The 19,533-nt window shown below is 37.1% G+C and overlaps 1 protein-coding gene across 14 annotated transcripts in view; it reads left to right on the plus strand.

Moving 5' to 3' along the window:
- Positions 1-19,235, plus strand: part of myt1la (myelin transcription factor 1-like, a) — a 63,529-nt gene extending 44,294 nt beyond the window's left edge. For 10 of the 14 annotated variants that reach the window (XM_073856091.1, XM_073856096.1, XM_073856093.1 and 7 more), the window contains 13 exons: positions 195-408; positions 3,064-3,324; positions 6,069-6,293; positions 7,310-7,428; positions 9,572-9,640; positions 9,825-9,887; positions 9,959-10,105; positions 11,571-11,792; positions 12,092-12,183; positions 13,177-13,280; positions 13,363-13,506; positions 14,582-14,644; positions 16,465-19,235. In XM_073856091.1, the coding sequence (XP_073712192.1) occupies positions 195-408; positions 3,064-3,324; positions 6,069-6,293; positions 7,310-7,428; positions 9,572-9,640; positions 9,825-9,887; positions 9,959-10,105; positions 11,571-11,792; positions 12,092-12,183; positions 13,177-13,280; positions 13,363-13,506; positions 14,582-14,644; positions 16,465-16,605 (1,864 nt within the window). In that variant the 3' untranslated portion in view covers positions 16,606-19,235. The remainder of the gene's footprint in view (positions 1-194; positions 409-3,063; positions 3,325-6,068; positions 6,294-7,309; positions 7,429-9,571; positions 9,641-9,824; positions 9,888-9,958; positions 10,106-11,570; positions 11,793-12,091; positions 12,184-13,176; positions 13,281-13,362; positions 13,507-14,581; positions 14,645-16,464) is intronic. The other 4 variants (XM_073856095.1, XM_073856104.1, XM_073856097.1 and 1 more) reach the window with 3 other exon arrangements.
- The last annotated feature ends 298 nt before the right edge of the window (positions 19,236-19,533 follow it).

A 19,533-nucleotide genomic window follows, 5' to 3' on the forward strand; every position in this document is an offset into this window, starting at 1 on the left:
CACGTCTCACCATTGCTGCAATGCCAATTGTTCAAAAGAAGCTTTAAAACAAGAATACAACAGTGCCTCATAAACCTTTCTGTGTTTGTTTACCCTTCTAGTGTTGTAAGCTTGATCTATCGGGTACAGTATATATCCAGTCCAGTGTTACTCACTTTCGGATCCTCTGCCTGTCGATTTTCTTTGTCTTGCAGGCCTATGTGCTTCGTGAAACAACTGGAGATCCCACAGTATGGGTACAAAAATAACGTTCCCACCAGCACTCCACGATCCAACCTGGCCAAGGAGCTAGAGAAGTACTCCAAGACCAGCTTCGACTACAGCAGCAATTACGACAACCAGGCCTACGGCAAGAGGTCCCTCAACCCCAAGAACCACGGGCGAGACACATCACCCAAAGGATATGACGCCAAGCTTGCCTTCATTATTCTTTCCTCTGGCATACAAGTTGAAAAGGTATAAAGAGTCAGAGTTGATCAACTGATCTCGCTCTGAAAGATCCGATGGAAATAAGATTAGAATCATCTTGTACCGCCAGACATGCTTGCAGTATTTTCCATTAAAAAGAGATGATTTTCGGATTTCTATTTTGAAGTGAATCCCTTGTCTTAATAAAAGCTTTAGTTTGAATTTATCACAGCCCGTCGTAGGGTTCAGACTTTTATTAGAAATCTTACTCTACTTATTGGCTTCTGCAGTGATTAATAACCAGGGTATGCAGGCCCAACAAAGAGATTTGTAATTTAAATGTCGCTTCTTTATTTTAATAATGGTTGGATAGTTTTTGACCACCAAAAGCACAGCTATGTATGCTGTGTTAACCCTTATAAGTCCCTTGGGGTCAATCTTACCCCCAAGCCACTTTTCTTTAATTAAAAAACATGGTCCCCTTTATCTTAGTGGAATAAGATTTTGTGACTTTCTAGACTATCTGTCAATATTCATATAAAAAACTGGGCTTGATTCGGTCGTTCTAAAGATGTGTTAAAAAATTACCAAAAAAGGCCCTTTAAAGGGTAAAAATGACCCCAATTGAAAAAGAATGGGAAGTGCAAAAATATATTTTTTTCTTTTTATTTGTCAAAATAAAATCAATGCATTTAGAATAAACTGAAAATTTCAGGTATGCCACAGAGAGCATTTTTTACAGAATTTGACAAAAAAAAAAAAACAGCCACAGATGCAAAACAAAGATGTAAATTGTTGGGCTCTAATGCTCACACAGGTGCGTGCACACACAGACACACACTTACATTCATTAAAATTTCTGTGGTATTTTGTGAAAACATTTTAAAATGCATGAAAAACTACAAAAAAATTCTACTATTTGAAATTATATTAATTTTTAATGTCCTTTCTAATGTTTATATATACAAAAATTCACTAAATGTATCACTAAAGTAGTGATTTGTGCAGTTGGCCGCATCCAGTGAAATGAATTAGTCTCTATGGGCCTTTATTTTCTAAACTGTAATGCTTTTATGTTTTTTTTCCTAAACACCTGATTGTCGCATTTCAACACATAACATCTGGATCAATATATAAAAACAATTTAAATCAAAATTAGATCATAATTTATGTGAATTTTTCACAAAAAATTGATATTTTACAGGCAATCTAATGGCGTAGTTGAGGAATTTAGTGTTAAACAGGTACAAAAGTACTTCATATCACCCAAAACACAGCATTAATGTATAGATGGGAAGTAAACAAAAAAATATATATTATTGGTATCATTAAAAATGTGTACATTTTTTGTAATCACTTTTAATTTCTGGGGTCATTGTTACCTCCACGGAACTCTAACGTATACAGGAAAATAGTGTCTTATTAGGGTTAAAGAAGCATTTAAACTAGCTATAATAATTTATTAAACCATTTGTCATCATTTAAAATATAAAATGTGCATGCAATGCTGTGTACATATTGCAGCTTAATGCATGGTTGTGTGTTTGACGTTATTGTTTTGCACTTGACGGAAGTTTAATTTTTGGGAAAATTTTGATAATGCGCAGCATTGTAGTTCCCAACTGCGATTGCAGGTCTTGATAAATGAGCGCACTTAGATTTGTGAAGGATTCAAATTAACTGGAACGATTTTGTTCAAAATGGTAGCAGTTGATTTCACGCCCATGCTAGAAATCGTACAGATTTCCTGTCAACAGAATTCGGTGGGATATTTTTGGTACGGTTTCATTAGCTGTGCTGAAAATAACTCATTTTCATTATAACTCATGGTTATTACATCAGGACAGTCTTGATTGCCCATAAGGAGCATTACAGCATGCCCTGCAGTGATAATGTAGACGGTGTTATTGAAATCAGAACACATACCACATCTTTGAAATTAAGAGGCGTTCTTGCAAGTGGATGTTCCTTGCCTGTATACTTGATCAAAGAAATGTCGTTTTTGATAAACAAGACAAATGAAGAAAATTAATAAAATAAATGAATGAGAATAACATTTAATTAATGTTAGAAATTACTCATACTTCGTTTAGTCTCAGCTGGCAACGCCAATTAGTTACACCCAGTTTAGTTGTAATGACAGCGTTGCTGTTTGTCGTAACAGAAAATGAAAAATACGATCAAATGAAAGATTAGTATAAATCTTAGGCAAACATTACTATAGCAGCTATAGTTCATCATCCTCCACTATTGGGAAATCCATCATCAATACTACTAAATGCTAAACAGATTAATAATGCAGTTTGTCTATGAACATGGAGTTCAGAAAAGAAAGGCTTTTAGTGCACGTCTACGATTTCCTGTTAACAATGTGTAACCAGCTGCTTGAAACCTAGATACGCTGTCACACCATTTTCTCCTCCCATTCCTGCTCTTCTCCATCCTCTCTCACTCGCACTCAATTCCTCCTTGCATTCATCATGGAACGGCAGATCATCTAATAAACCATCTATCTACTGTACCCACGTCCATCTGTCTCTCATTGTTTGTCTCCATATGTATAAATTTATTCGTATATAATAATATGTCCGAGGACACTGTCATTGAGGGTTACTAAAGCATCTGATCTGGCGTACATGCATATATGTTTCCTCAGCCAAGCGCTACTGTAAGACCTCGAGCCCGGCCAGCAGCACCACAAGCAGCTACGCTCCCAGCAGCAGTAGCCTCAGCTGTGGAGGTGGAAGAGGGGGAGGAGGAAGCAGCGCCAGCAGCACATGCAGCAAGAGCAGCTTCGACTATACGCACGACATGGAAGCCGCCCACATGGCCGCCACGGCCATCCTCAACCTGTCCACGCGCTGCAGAGAGATGCCCCAGAGCCTGAGCGGGAAAGGCCCCGAGCTCCTGTCGCAGGTGAGGGTTACTCTCTTTTTCTTTGCGTTTCGGTGTGACCAGCTCTACCAGAATGACACGTACCAATTTAGAGTCATTCCGGGCTGTTAAAGTAACACCGAGCTCATTTGCAAAGGGGTGCGGCATTGCATATTCTCCAAGTCGTGATCCTCTGTGCTCGTTGTTTGAGCCTAATGGTCTGATTGCTTTAGTGGCACATATAATTTAAGGCTGTAATCTGTACCCTGATAATGGGAGCATAGGGATGGACAGGTCCAGGGAAAGCTGGCAGCTGCAGGCACACATGGGGGGACTGTGCCCCTACCCACTGAGACAGGTAGAATTAATGTTGATTTCAATTGTGGTCCAGGTCTGGTCTGTTCTCCCAGCATCCCTCTGGGTACATAGAAAGACAATGACCTCTCTTTAAGGACAGTGAGGCGGCAGCAGGCTGGAGCGAGTGAGAATGAGAGAGAGAGAGAGAGGTAGTGAGGATCTGCAGGACTCACTAATAAGCAGCTGTGTGTGGAGATGTAGGACGGTGAACGCAAGATGCTCTCTCTCTCTCTTTTGTCTTTCATCACTCACCTTTTTTACTCCTCCTATATGAACCATGGACCGGTGTAGTGTGGTGGACTTTTAAAAAATGAAATCTTTCTTCATTTAGGTTGATTTAATGTTAATTTGTGTTTAATTAGCCAGGAAACTTAAGCTTAAAACACAGAAAATGGCATATGGAACAGCACTTTATACTGTCTTGTACTATTAATAAGCAACCAATGCTACAATGTTTTCTTAATATGCTGTTCATTAAACTTAATTGACAGCAGACTCGTCACATTTACAGTATGTGTTTTCAAACTACACTAAAGACACTGCAGTGTCATGTGACAGTAACTGGTGGTTTTAGACCATCAAATTTTCAACTCATCTAACAAGCTGAGTGCTCACTAAAAATTGGCTTTCTCACAGATCATTGTTTCAAGTCGTTTCAAGGTTATATCGATTTGGATGTGAGCTAAGATGGTGGTGTTTGAGTGATTTTTTTGTGATAAGTCCATCCATGTCCGCCATGGCTATTTTGCAGAATGGGCATGATAGGTGGGCATTATCCCATTGCCAGGGTAATCAGCCAATCACAGGCATTCATTCATTAATTTTGTTTGTTTCTCTCAGATCTCGCATCACGCTTAGTGCACAGTGTGCCTCCCTCTAAAACTATCTGCTGGTGCTGCTGTTAGATTTAAATACTATTCGTAATTCATATTTGGGTGATTCTCACGAAATCCAGACTTAAAAGGCGTCCAGCATCAGATTTTTTTAAAAAGCCATTGAAGCCAATTTTTTTTGCACATATAAGATTAAGGTCTGAACTTACTATAACCCTTATTTTTAGAGGATTTAAAAAATATTTCCTATAGAATTATTTACATTTTTTAGATTATCATTATTAAAAATTATCATTACCGCAACATGACATTACATTAAAGGTCCCGTTCTTTCTGTGCTTTTGAAGCTTTGATTGTGTTTACAGTGCGCAATATAACATGTGTTCATGTTTCACGTATAAAAAAACGTGGCATTTTTGACACAATTTACTTATCTGTAAACCGCTGTTTTCACTGTCCTCAAAACGAGCTGCATGATGTCTTCCTTGTTCTGTAAAGTCCCTCCTTCAGAAATACATATCGAGTTCTGATTGTTTTATAGCTTGCCGTTAGCTTAGCTGGCGACTGACATATTCATGTGAGCGGAGTTTAGTCAAAAGACTAGTGAAGTCATTAAGCAGGAAGTAGAGGGTTGTAGTCCAAACCGGTCGATCGCTGTAGGCTTTCAAAGGGGAATTCCGTTAAAGAAAATATATCGCCTGGCAGTGAACTATGAGCTTTATAATTTTACAGGTATTATTTATGCTATTATAGCAACATTACACACTAACTAGGGTTTAAAAAATGGGATCAGAAAAAACGTGACCTTTAAATATGCATTTACAAACTCATGTTTCGGTAATGAGAACTAAAAAGTTGTCTAAATTTCAACTTTTATCTGGAGAGAAAAAATAAGAACTGCTTACCTGGTATCCATCTTGAGTCACAGTCAATTATGTCCCTTCCAACAATTTTTTTTTAATGTTAAACAATGATTGAAAATTGTTGCGGAGGATGAGAAAAAAATTTTGGACACATTTATATTCCTTATTATTGTCTGTACATTTACCAATGATCACCAAATACCTCATGTTTCTTTACTGTAAATGTTTATAGTATAACATGCACTGAAGCTTTTTATTTTTTAGATTTTTTTTATTATAAATATTTCCATGTCAGAGAACCAAAATCCAGTCATGGACACGTTGCGGTAATGAAAATGTATCCCTTAAATGTGGAAAAAAACTAAATTGGTTTGTATGATGTAATTTGAAATCATGTGCAAAATAGTACACAAAGAGATGTTTGTAACTGCTTCTTATTTTGATACTCTTACTTTGCAGTTACTTTTTTTATCAAAATGTTTCATGACACCTCATAAGTCTAATTGCGCGCGATTCACCCATTTGTCTAAATTTAAATTTTTGAGGCATAGACAGAACAGTGGAATATAGACAGGACACAATGGAGAAGATTTGAAAGACAATAAAATTCATAGGAAGACTGGGTTGCCTGTATCGCTACTGCACCATATACCCGAAAACTATGGCTCTAATCATGATATTTGTTCTGTGTATGATCTCTTTAATTCTCCCATATCGTCACCATTCACGGCAGAGCCCTGGCGATCGTGATGGTGATGAGAACGGGACCCTGGATCTGAGTCGGGCTGGAGGGTTGGGGGAGGGCAGTGGGGGCACAGTGCTGACCCCCTTGCAGCCCATGTCCCCCCAGCGACAGGCATTGCTTAACAGCCACTGCTACCAGATGAGCACAGCAGACTGCTGGGACCTGCCTGTGGACTATACCAAGATCAAAAGGCTGGACGAGGACCACAAGGAGGTACAAGCCCCCAACAGCCAACGATCTGCAGCATTTTGACTAAAGTGTATTTATATTACCACCTTTTTGGGTTGTCAAAGTAAATGAGTAAATAATTAGCGTTTTCTATTATTATGTACATTACGGGTAAACCCAGGAGTGTTACGAACAAAAGTAGATGGATGCACATTATAAATCTCATCAGGCTCTCTAAAGCACATTAACAATATGCTTGCAACGAATACACTAATATGAGAAATCATTTAAAAAAAGTTTTAAAGCAAAACTTTTCAGAAACATCAACCACTCTTGCATGCCTGTCATATAATAATTAGAATCGGGTTATTGTTGTGACAAGTACAGTAAGTATAAAGATAAAAATGCATAATTTTATCAAAGACCAATTTCCTCCTTCCTCCTGGTTAACTATGCTACTTATTTTGGTCATGATTATTATTACGTTATGTGAAGAAGGTAGAACCGTCATGGCATGACCATGTACTGTACACATTTACTCCAAAGGGTCTGCTCGGTCTTTAACTCATTTCTTGCAACCAGACAATTTTCCCCTTCATCCTGCACAAGCAAAATAAACCTCTTTAAAATATAATGACTACTCCCAAAAGATGGGTCTGGTTATAATGACTGCTAAGCCAATGTGTGAACCTTCTGGGGAAAATTCCTAGTTGGGCAAGCTGGATTTTTTATAATGATGCGAAGGAGGGTGGGCTGCTCCATTTAAAGCACTAAAGGGCCATCTAGTTTACACTGCTGGTACTGCATGCTTTTACTTTGCTGGAGATTACGGTTTAAAGAGGATTTCTCTTTTGTTGTTAATTATTCATGCACTAATTAACCAAAGTAAAACTAATATTATTATTATTTCAGGATAAATTGTTAGGACACTTTATGATTGCTAATTTGGCAGTTTTTATATTCACTGTTCATTGCTTCTTATACATACTATAGCTGCTATTCTACTTCTGGACATACATAGAAATATTTCTGAAAGTTTTTCTGTCTGTCCTCATTTCCAGGATGACCTAGACCCTTTTCAAGATCTGCTAGAGGACCAGCAGTATTCAGGAGATGTGTCTCTACCCAGCCCCAAACACAAATACGCCGCATGCAAGGAGAGCAAGAAAGAGCTCCTCACGTAAGCGTAGCACCCGCATTAAACAAGGAGCATTGCTGCCTTTAAAATGGTTTCGTAGCATTGCAATACTGTGTACTTTGTTTTGTATTTTTACATTAAGGGAGTAGTTCATCTAAATATGAAAATGTATTTTTATTTATTTATGATTTCCTTTATTCATTTAAACACAAAATAATAATTTTATGTTAAATTAAGTGAGCTTACTATATTGGCAAACGTCCAAAAAGCACATATAGTATTGCATATATTAATATATACATAAAATATTATACATACATTATTATCCATTATACCCTGGAGTTGTTGAATGCTTTACTCTGAGAAATGTTCACAATATCTTAGCAATAAGCTGAACAATTGACTTTGGTCCGTGGTGTAACATTGGGTGTGCATTATTTTTGAACAATTCAACGGCCTGTCGTCAATTATTCCTTACTTATTAAAGTAAATTAAAGGGGATATTTCACAAGACATTTTTAAGATGTAAAATAAATCTTTGGTGTTTTCAGAGTACGTATGTGAAGTTCTAGCTCAAAATACCATACAGATAATTTATTAAAGCATGATAAAATTGCCACTTTGTAGGTGTGAGCACTAAATGGCAGTGTCGTGGTTGGATTGTGCAGAGTAAGGGGTGGTATTATCCCCTTCTGACATCACAGGGGGAGCCAAATTTCAATGACCTATTTTGTCACATGCTTGCAGAGAATGGTTTAACAAAGCTAAGTTACTAGGTTGTTCTTTTTAACATTTTCTAGGTTGATAGAATCACTGGGGACCAAATTTTAGCACCTAAACATGGAAAAAGTCAGATTTTCATGATATGTCCCCTTTAAATGTAAGCTATTTTCATTGGTTAAGTGTGCGCCATGTTTAAATGTACTGCCCTGATCTGAATTTTTTTATATTTGGGTGAACTATTCCTTTATTTGATTAAGACAAGCAGTAAAATAGTCCAATTTAAAGTAAAGACAATGTGAAAATGTTCAAAGAGCGACAATTTCTTGGGTGTGTTAAAGGAATATTACATTTTCTTAAAAGAAAAATCCAAATAATTTACTCACCACCATGTCATCCAAAATGTTATTGTCTTTCTTTGTTCAGTCGAGAAGAAATTATGTTTTTTGAGGAAAACATTGCAGGATTTTTCTCATTTTAATGGACTTTAATAGAGCCCAACATTTAATACTTAACTCAACACTTAAACAGTTTCAAAGGACTATAAACGATCCCAAACGAGGCATAAGGGTCTTATCTAGCGAAACGATTGTCATTTTTGACAAGAAAAATTAAAAATATCCACTTTTAAACCACAACTTCTCGTCTAGATCCGGTCGTGATGCCACGTGACCGTGACCCCACGCAATACGTCAAGAGGTCACAGAGGACGAACGCGAAACTCCGCCCCAGTGTTTAAAAAGTGTTGAGAAAGAGGACCGTTCCGACGTTGTTGTATGTCAAATGATACTAATTAATGTCTTTGTGTCAGTTTATTGTTTACAATGGTCAACAAATGTGCATTTTATATTTGTAACACGTGACCTCCCTACGTCACAATGCATTTACGTTAGGTCGCGCTGGACCGGACCTAGCCGAAAAGTTGTGGTTTAAAAGAGCATTTTTTTTCTTATCAAAAATGACAATCGTTTCGCCTCGTTTGGGATCGTTTATAGTCATTTGAAACTCCGTTGAAAAAAACCGCCAAGTGTTGAGCCAAGCATCAAATGTTGGGCTCTATTAAAGTCCATTAAAATGAGAAAAATCCTGCAATGTTTTCCTCAAAAAACATAACTCGACCGAACAAAGAAAGACATCAACATTTTGGATGACATGGTGGTGAGTAAATTATCTGGATTTTTCTTTTAAGAAAATGGAATATTCCTTTAATGTATTTCCTAGTACAGCAGTAAGTTTAGCCAAATGCACCTGTCAAACAATCTTTTATAGCCAACAGACTTAAATTGTTTATTGCCATAAATCATGTTTGCTAGTCAGTTAAAGATGGTATTTGGGGGAGGAACCTTGTCATTTTACAACCTATGGACCCCAAAACTATAATTTTGATTTCACAGTGGATTTTGAAGTGTTTAAGTAAAAGTAAAAGCTACAGTAGAATCTCTAAATGCTAAAATGCTCTCTTAAGGCTATCAAGCTGCCAACTTGCTGACAAGGGCATGCGTGGGATGATGACATCTAACTCCCAGGATCTGAAGTAAGTGCACACTCTATTTACCTTTAAAGGGATAGTTCATCCACAAATGAAAATGTTGTCATCCTTTACTCACCCTCATAATGACAAAATTTTCATTTTTGGGTGAACTATCCCTTTAACTTGACCTTCACACGGGTCTGTATGAAGTTCAACAAATCTCTATCATGTGCTTCTTCGCTTGCAGGTGTCCCACTCCCGGCTGTGACGGCTCTGGGCATATCACAGGCAACTACGCCTCTCACAGAAGGTGAAGACTCACAAATACGCGTGCATCTTAAAAATCTTTATTATTACTTAACATACTATTTTGCCCAACAGTGTAGAACAGTGCTATGAGGAGCCCTTGGCCTGTTTTGGTAAATCTGTTTCTTGCTCTGAAAGTCTGTCAGGTTGTCCCCGGGCTAAGAAGAGTGGTATTAAAATAATGCACAGTAAGGAGGACAAGGATGACCAGGAGCCAATCAGGTACATTTAGTATCATGTTGTATCAACGTCGTATTGGGTCTGTGCACTTATGGCAGCATTATTATTGTAAAATAAAATATATACAGTACTGTGCAAAAGTCTTAGGCCACCACCACCAGACTTGTTGTTTTAGAAGTTTTAATGTCCATCCATATTCATTTTTCAATCTATTTTATTAAGATACAAAAAATAAATAATAAAATTTTCAGGACTAAATGTCTTCTTTAGGCATCGTCTGTGTTTAGTGTGACCTCTCTTGGCACTAAATACATCTTGATCGTTTTTGAGCAGAATTAAGTAAAAAGACTAATTTCTTTAAAGGTGCAGTGTGTAATTTTTAGAACAATCTCTTGACAGAAATGCAATATAATATACAAAACTACATTATCATGGGCGTATAAAGACCTTTTTATAATGACTCGTGTTGTTTTTATTACCTTTGAATTAGATGTTTTTATCTACATGCACGAGGGTCCCCTTATGTGGAAGTCACCATTTTGTGCCACCACCTTTCTACAGAAGCCCTGAACAGCCAAACTTTTTTGTCTCCGACGATGACATGTTTTTTTCCGGTGGCAGCTACTGTAGCTTCTCTATGCATTTCAAAAGCGAGGGTTGAACAGTGGACTAAGCCATTGGTTGCAATTCGCAACCTCTCCACTAGATGCCGCTAAAATTTACACACTGCACCTTTAAAATTAGAAATTAAGATTAAATTTTATTTAGGTTTAAGAGATCCTGCAGTTTCCTGTTATTGCTCAAGTGAAAGGGGAGTTTAGCCTAAATACTTGACACATCAGTTTACATTTGTATACATTCTTAATACTATATACACATTTCCTGTATTTTCTGGATGTATTTTATTAAAGAGACTGAGAAACAATTATATATGATCACTATAACAAAAACAACAAATCTTATTGTGGCATGGTGGCCTAACACTTTTGCACAGTACTGTATATTTTAAAGATATATTATGTATAAAATGTATATGTATATATATTAGATTGACGTGTGACCAGCAGTTTAGCGTGAGCACTATGAGTGCCCTTATTGTGGGTTTTGCACTCTCAATAATACTCCTATTATAATCAAAAACACATTACATTGCATTGCAGTGCACTACATACTAAATAATTTATTTATACTGTGTCTATGCCCTGTTAATTATAATGGGAGTGTTTTATTTTGTTGTATAGCTTGCTTGCATCATGTAAGTGCAGTACGAACAAAATGTAGTGGGTCTAAAAGTGGGTATTTTTTCGACGAACTGTGTCCACATCTCTGGTTTCCTCTGGCTTGCAATAACTAACCAGTGGACTCCAGTCAAATTTGACCAGCTGCTCAAATTGTTTATACAGCAGACCAGGCAGTGACAAAGAACTTTGTGTGTGTGTGTGTGTGTGTGTGTGTCTCCTCGTGCTTTTCTATGTGAACTCATCCCCACTGTGCCCAATGTCCGTAGGTGTCCAGTGCCAGGCTGTGATGGCCAGGGCCATGTGACAGGGAAGTACGCATCCCACCGCAGCGCATCCGGCTGCCCGCTGGCTGCCAAACGTCAGAAAGACGGTTATGTGAACGGAGCGCCTTTCTCTTGGAAGTCTGGCAAGACAGACGGCATGACCTGCCCCACCCCAGGCTGCGATGGCTCGGGCCACGTCAGTGGCAGCTTTCTCACACACCGGAGGTATGTGAGCGTCTCGTACAGCACAAGCATTTGTCCTTTGATGTGGTTACAAACATTTGTATTTTCCTTTGTGTAAGCATTCTTGAATGCTGCAGGCAAGCTAATATGCAAGACATTGTCTACATACAAACCAAATCTGATTTAAAAAAGTTTTGATTGCTTAAGGAAAAAATTATTGGTCAATAAAAAAGCAAATATTGCAAAATATTGTTGCGGCACTTTAAAATATATTGCATTTTACAGCAGGCATTTAAATGGGAGAATTTATCTATTTCATGTTTTGAATTTGTATTCTGTAGTTTGTCTGGCTGTCCCCGTGCCACCTCTGCTATGAAGAAGGCAAGGATGACAGGGGTTGAAATGCTCACAATCAAACAGCGAGCAAGCAAAGGTGCATACATTTTCGCAATTTACATTACATTACATTTATGCATTTGGCAGATGTTTTTATTCAAAGCGACATACTGTGCATTACAAGGTATCCATTTTATCAGTACTGTTGAAGCCATTACCTTTTTGCTGCTAATGATAATAAATACAGGTACTTATCTGTAATTAGTTTTGAATTAAAGGACAAGTTCGGTATTTTACACTTAAAGCCCTGTTTTCAGATTGTTTATGATGAAATAGAACGGTTTTGACTGAAATTTGGACATATGATGCTGTCCCGAGAATTTCGCCTCCCACCTCTGCAGTGGGTGTGTAGGTGCACTGGAACAGTGGTCAGGGGTGTTCACTGATATGCTCACACAAAAATCGCTGCAAAAAATGCTTTCCAACAAGTTTTATCGTAGTTTTGTCCAACTCCATTGACTTGTATCAGATGTGCTGTGAGGTACGGTATTACTCTATTACTCTCAAACTTTGTTTGTATTCTTGCAATTGGCAAAAGTGGATTATCGCCACCAACTGCGCTGGAGTGTCTATTATTCAAGCTCTCAACGATACGGGTGTGAGGCGTTTGGAAAAATAGGTCCACAAGTTTACAACGAATGCTAAAACAGCTGTTGGAAAGCATCTTTTGCAGCGATTTTTGTGTGAGCATATCAGTGAACACCCCTGACCACTCGGTGAGTTTAACGTCTTTGTAAACGAAAGTTTAATGCATTTTAGGAAGGATTGTTCCAGTGCACCTATACACCCATTGTAGAGGTGGGAGGTGATAGAACAAACACCCGAAAAATTCTCGGGACAGCATCATATGTCCAAATTTCAGTCAAAACCGTTCTATTTCATCATAAACAATCTGAAAAAAGTGTAAAATACAGAACTTGTCCTTTAAAGTAGTTTTATATAATATTAGTAGTGTGCAGAAATTCCCCTGCATAGTGAAAATTGATAAATAATGAAACATTTTCAATATTTCTCTGTTTTTCCCATCTAGGCATAGAAAATGACGAGGAGATCAAACAACTAGACGAAGAAATCAAAGACCTGAACGAATCAAACAATCAAGTAGAATCAGACATGATCAAATTAAGGACACAAGTAAGAACAGTTGGCATCTATTTGGCCTTGTGTTCAGTCATAAAGATGCTTGCTTAAATTGCTATTTTTTATCTAATGCCAGATCACCACCATGGAAACCAACCTGAAGTCCATCGAGGAGGAAAACAAGGCCATAGAGCAGCAGAACGACTCGCTGCTACATGAGCTCGCCAACCTCAGCCAGTCGCTCATCAACAGTCTGGCCAACATCCAGCTTCCTCACATGGTAAGTGCCAACGAGTGGCATGTACCCACAGACACCTGCTTCCCTATAGAGGTAAAAAAAAATCAGTGATCAATATTTTATGTTTAACAACGTAAGGATTTAAATGTTTAAAAATACAGGGACGGATAATATGTATAATATGTAACATCTCCCCCGGGGTTGGTGTTTACATGCATAGTATAGTCTTTAAAGCATATAGACTGACTCTGGGTGTTTTAAATGAACCGGGCACAACGTTAGACTAAGCTCGCAGATTGGATTCACCAGTAGGGATGAAATTCTGATTTCTATTGTTTCTCCCATCTGCTTCTTTATGTCTGTTGTTGAGTTCTCCGCAGTTCCATATGCTTCTGTGCTGAGGTCACTTCCCTTTACTGACCATTCTAGAAAAACAACCTCCACACCAACTGTTTTTCAGTTGAGTAACAACATGGCCGCTGTGGATCAGATGCTCCGACATTATCTAATCACAGTGCCTTCATTCACATTGAGACAGGGGACAATTGGGATCCGCCCTGTTCGAATGTGGCAGCCATGTTAGTAAACAACTGAAACATGTCTTCTTGAATATGGCTCCTGAGTTCTTCACCCCCACCTCTGGATGTTATTTAGGGTGCTCACGAGGGGAGAAGTGCACTAACATCAGACGACTGTTGCTTATTCATGTGTCATTTCAAGACCGCTCAACCATCGAATGTTCAATCCAAACTTGGTTTTATGTACTACGCTTTTGTAAAGTTAACTTCACACTGTAAAAATTGAATGATTTTGGCGGTTTCTTAGATGCCACACTTGTAGAACCTTTAAATGTACTATTTATACATTTTTTCTCTTTAAAAACATTTTGTTGATGGTTTATGCACAACCTGAAAGTATGTTTCCCATGTGTCTGGAGGTTCTTCACCAGTGTAACATCTAAGGAACCCCAAACAGTACCTCATTAATCTTTTCATTTTTACAGTGGTTAAATAACATCTGTCAATTTTGTAATGTGTAGAGGCCTGTCACTAAGAACACTGACTTCTGGCGTTTCGCCAGGCTAATAGTCTTTTCTCTACACCTCTCCCTCCTGTAGAAACCGATGCCACTGAAAGATGCCCCCGTTAAAAATTACTGCTGTTTACAGATGCCCCAAAGAGTAAGAGATTTATTTTCCATAGTCTAACTTTATCCTTTTCCTCACTATCATTTCCCTCCCTTAGTCCTCCCCTATTTGTAACACACAGTATGATGTGCAGTGTATGCATCACAAAGGTCCATATTATCTCAATCATAATTATCAGTAAGCGTGAATTTGTATCAGTGCTGATCATAATCCACTTAAGGCTATTACAATAAAAAACCTGGGGTCACAATCTGAGCCATATTTATTTGGTAGTAAACTCATGTTATTTTAAAAACACATTATTTACCAGGCAGAGCTTGTGCACATTGATATCTGTCTGCTATTCATGGCGATCTGTTTGGTATCACATGTGAATGCCAGTATTACCAACATACTCATAAGCATGAATCTCACACCAGTGCATGCATACATAATGTATGTGCATTAATTTTTTGTTATCCATCAGATATATATTATTAGAAACACTAAGAGTAGTCTTATTTTTGATTTAGCCCTCAAACGGTCCTTGGGGTCTATATGACCCCAAACGACATTTCATTAGTTAAAAAAAAGAGGTTCCCTTCATCTCACAGATATAAAACTTTGTGACTTTTACTAAATAATCTGTCTTTACTTACACAAAAAACTGGGCTTGATTCGGTTGTTCTAAAGGTATGTAAAAAAAATTTTTTATCAATTTGTCCCTCGGGGTCAATATGACCCCAATTGAAAGTGAATGGGAAATGCAAATAAATTCCATTTGTCAAAAAATAAATATCAATAAATTCAGCATAAATCTGAAAATTTTGACACAGAAATGAAGGCCTGGTACTTGTGCACAAATGCAATGTAGAAAACACATGCTCACACAAACACATACAGGTATGACTGCCACAGAAAGCATTTTGGCAAATAAAATCAGCCACAAATGCAAAAAAAAGAAATAAAGGGGTGTGACCTAATGCACGCACATGTATACTCACAAACACACGCACACACACACACGCATGCTCTTTCTCTCTCCTTCTCACACACACACACATACAAACACACACACACACACACACACAGACAGCCAAAAACTATAAAAAAAATACTATTTGAAATAATATTTATTTTTAATATCCTTTCTAATGTTTATATAAATATAAATTTACAAAATGTATCACTAAAGTAGTGATGTGAGCAGTTGTCCATATCCAGTAAAATGAATGGGTCTCTATGGGCATCTGCTGGTCGAAATTATTTAATTCCTAAACTGTATTTCTTTTGTTTGTTTTTTTCTAAAAACTGATGGCTGAATTCAACACATAACATCTAGATCAATATCTAAAAACAATTTAGATCATAATTTATGTAAATTTTCATTAAAAAATTATATTTTACATGCAAGCCAATGGTGTTGTTGAGGAATTTAGTGGTAAACAGGTACAAAAGTACTTCAAATCTCTCAAAACACAGCTTTATTGTATAGATGAGAAGTAAACAAAGAAAATTATATATTATTTGTATTATTGAAAATGTATATTTTTTCTTACAATTATGCTTTCAATTTTGGGGTCACATAGACCCCAAGGGCCAGAAGTGTAAACAGAAAACGAGGAGCGTTTGAGGGTTAATAACCATGTTAGTATAATTGGTCAAGTCAGAATGCTTATCAAGCAGGTAGCCTACTTTGCAGTACTTTCCTAGCTTAACTATTTAGATTGTAATTTTAAAGGATGCTTTGTGGGTTCATTCCTCCCTTTAAATATCCTTTCCCCTTCCTTTTCTGCCATAAGCCTTAATTGTGTGTTAAATTGATGTATTACACATTTATGTTCGACCTGCAATGATCCCGATCTGTTTCGCAGGAGCCGATGAACGAGCAAAACTTTGACACATATGTGAGCACTTTGACAGATATGTATACTCACCAGGACCAGTACCAGAGCCCGGAGAACAAGGCCCTCCTGGAAAACATAAAGCAGGCGGTTCAAGGCATCCAAGTGTAGCCTGCTGCAAACAAGCGTTAGCCAAGAAAAGGGGGCTTGAGCGGAGAATGAAATCGATAAGAATAAAAAAACACACATCATGTATAAATTATGGATAACTAGTATGATTTTTTTGCTGCTGTAATTTATTGTATTATTTGGCATTATTTATTATTCTGTTATGCTTTGGAAAAATACATAACTTATTTGTTGCCTTGCTTTAGGATGACGATTGCCAATGGCAAATGTTTTGAGGAACATTCATGTTTTGTACATTTTTCATATGACCTGACATAATGTGATGTACTGTTTATAGCTGCTAATGTATGCACATTTTAGTGTATATGTATTTATTAATTGTAAACAAAAACCATCCATTATTTTAAATCTGAAAAAATGGTGCAGAGGGGGGTACACTGAGGGAATGTAAGGGCAATCAGCTTCTTTTTACGGAACTAATAGGAGCTACGTGCTGCGTAGGCTGTTTAATGGATGTACAGTGATACATTTTTGTGGTTCGATTTTGGCTACATTTTGTAAAACTATTAAGAAACGTTGTCTTTCGGTTATGAAATCATATTTATAGTGGTCAGTGTGGGCACTCTAATGCAGTATGTGAATTGTTTCTGTTTTGCTTGTTTTTTTTTTTAAGTTTGGTTGTTTTATCTTTTATTTCCCAAAATAGATGGAAAAAAAAACAGAAAAAACAACAATTTTGTGAACGCAAACATCATGACACGGAAACTTACTGGTGTAAATCCCAAGACAGCGAGAGAAATATTTCATAACTTTACGAGTATTTTCAAAATCCATTCTCTAAAAGCCCGGCCGGGTCAAGCCAATATGGAAAAAAATCTGAAGGAGACAATCCAACATGAATTATTAATGTATTGATGATCATAAAATGTTAGTGGTAGTATGATAGAATATCAGCAATATATGATAACGAATCAATCATTTATTTAGATATGGGATGCAAACGTTTGGGTATATGCAATTTCTTATTCTTACCATAGTAGAAAGCTGATGAATCTTTTTACTAAATGTAAAGTATTAAGTTTTATATAAATCTTTTAATACAGTCATGTTTAGGGTTTAAACATGGGTGATCAAGTCTAAAAGAATGAATGCATTATGGTTTAACATTTCACATGTTCAATTTTGCACAGGGACACCTTTGTTTCCATGTTTTGGTGTTTTTATTTGTTCGAGGAGACCAAGGAGGTGCCCAGAAGTTTGAATTGTGGGAAGTTTTTTGAAGAAAGTAAATCTGTGTGTGAATGTTAGTTTTATCAGTGTGCTGGATATACAGGGTTAATGTCACCATCCATACGTCATTGTGTCATACAGTAGTAATGCAGCACTCGTCTTGTAGATTTTGTCCAAACAATCATGTAGAGATCCATCTGGTCACAACAATGACAAGTATGTCACCAATGCAAACTCATCATATTACATGGCTATGACAGTGGATTCCAATTATATACAGTATTAAGAGAGGTCAGCTTGCCACCTGTGGTAAACTGCAACTCAGTTTCATTGCTTTTTTAGGTTTATGAGAAATCAGTGGCACTTTAAGCTCTAAGAATCATGGAAATAACAAATTACAGAAACTTTTGATATAAACAATGACGCAGTGTGGTACGGGTCTAGGTTACATTAGTGTGTGGGCTATTACCGTCAATAAGAGGGTGGTTCACTTACACGAATAATTCATTTTACGTCATAATATATATATATAGGACATGTACAGTTATAGTCCGAGAACCCCACGTTCATTTCCGTTTACTCAGAGCCCTTTTGAAGCATCAAGCATAGTCATATACAGGGCTGATTTTCAGTGGTGGATTTTAAAGTTCCTTGTGTTTACCGAGCATGAGTCGCAGTGATTTTTAGTGTGAAATGACTCTGGTTGATGCTGAGGCTTTGTTTCTAATTTATGTATTATTAAGGCTAGCATTGTGTTTCCAGAGAGCTCATGCAAATGGTGCTAGTCACTCTTATTTATTGTTTTGTAATATCCAGACATCTGCTCCCCCCATGACGCCACATTTATCTCTCCAGAAGCTTTGTGTATGCAGCTTATTTCCGAGATAGCAATGCTTTTAACACTGGTAGGAAAATACAATATCCTCTCATCCACTATCGTAACCGATTAGACAGGAAAAGGGATTTTAAGCACAATTCTGCTGCTCATTTTCAGTTGGCACATATTATACTATCTACTTCAAAAGGTTATCTGTGACTATTTAAATAGAAAACTATCTATGGTGTCACATGCTTGAATGCAAAATACTTTTCTTATTATTAATAATTGTGAAATCATCAGGTTACGAGTTTCCATTTCGAATGGATTTTAATTAACCATTTTAAACCAGGATTTTTTCTATTAAAAAGAAAGAAAGAAACACGGCTTTCTTAATGTCTCTTGCTCTCTTCCTCTCTATCCAGCTCTTTAGCAATCTTTTGCTCAGTTTTATTTTCCAACCACATGGCATGGTTTTTGTTAATATGATACTTCTTTTTGCTCTAAGTGTTTAAGATCACAAGTTGCAGTGATATTTCATTTTGAAATTGTGAACTTTGTACAATTTTTATCATGCTGGTGTTAACATCTCTTACTCAATAAAACTTGTGTTGCCACATTAAAAGTCTCTTTTATTCTACGTGAGCACATTGAATAACTACATTAAATTATTTCTTAGAGAATGAAATATCACAGTTGAATAAAATTTAGTAAAATACAAGCAATCGACTCATAACAACTTACTTGCATCCCATGTAGACACAAAGAAACCATGACTCAGACAACTTCAAATATTCTCACGTTTTGACATCTGTCATATCGTTGTTTAGGGACATCCCAGGCTTTGTCATAATCGCCCCTTATAGACTTTCATTCACTATTCCCTATGTTTCTTCACCAGTATGCAGTCTAAAAAAACAAGT

This window comes from Misgurnus anguillicaudatus, chromosome 18 (assembly GCF_027580225.2).
Source record: "Misgurnus anguillicaudatus chromosome 18, ASM2758022v2, whole genome shotgun sequence".
Classification (NCBI taxonomy): domain Eukaryota; kingdom Metazoa; phylum Chordata; class Actinopteri; order Cypriniformes; family Cobitidae; genus Misgurnus; species Misgurnus anguillicaudatus.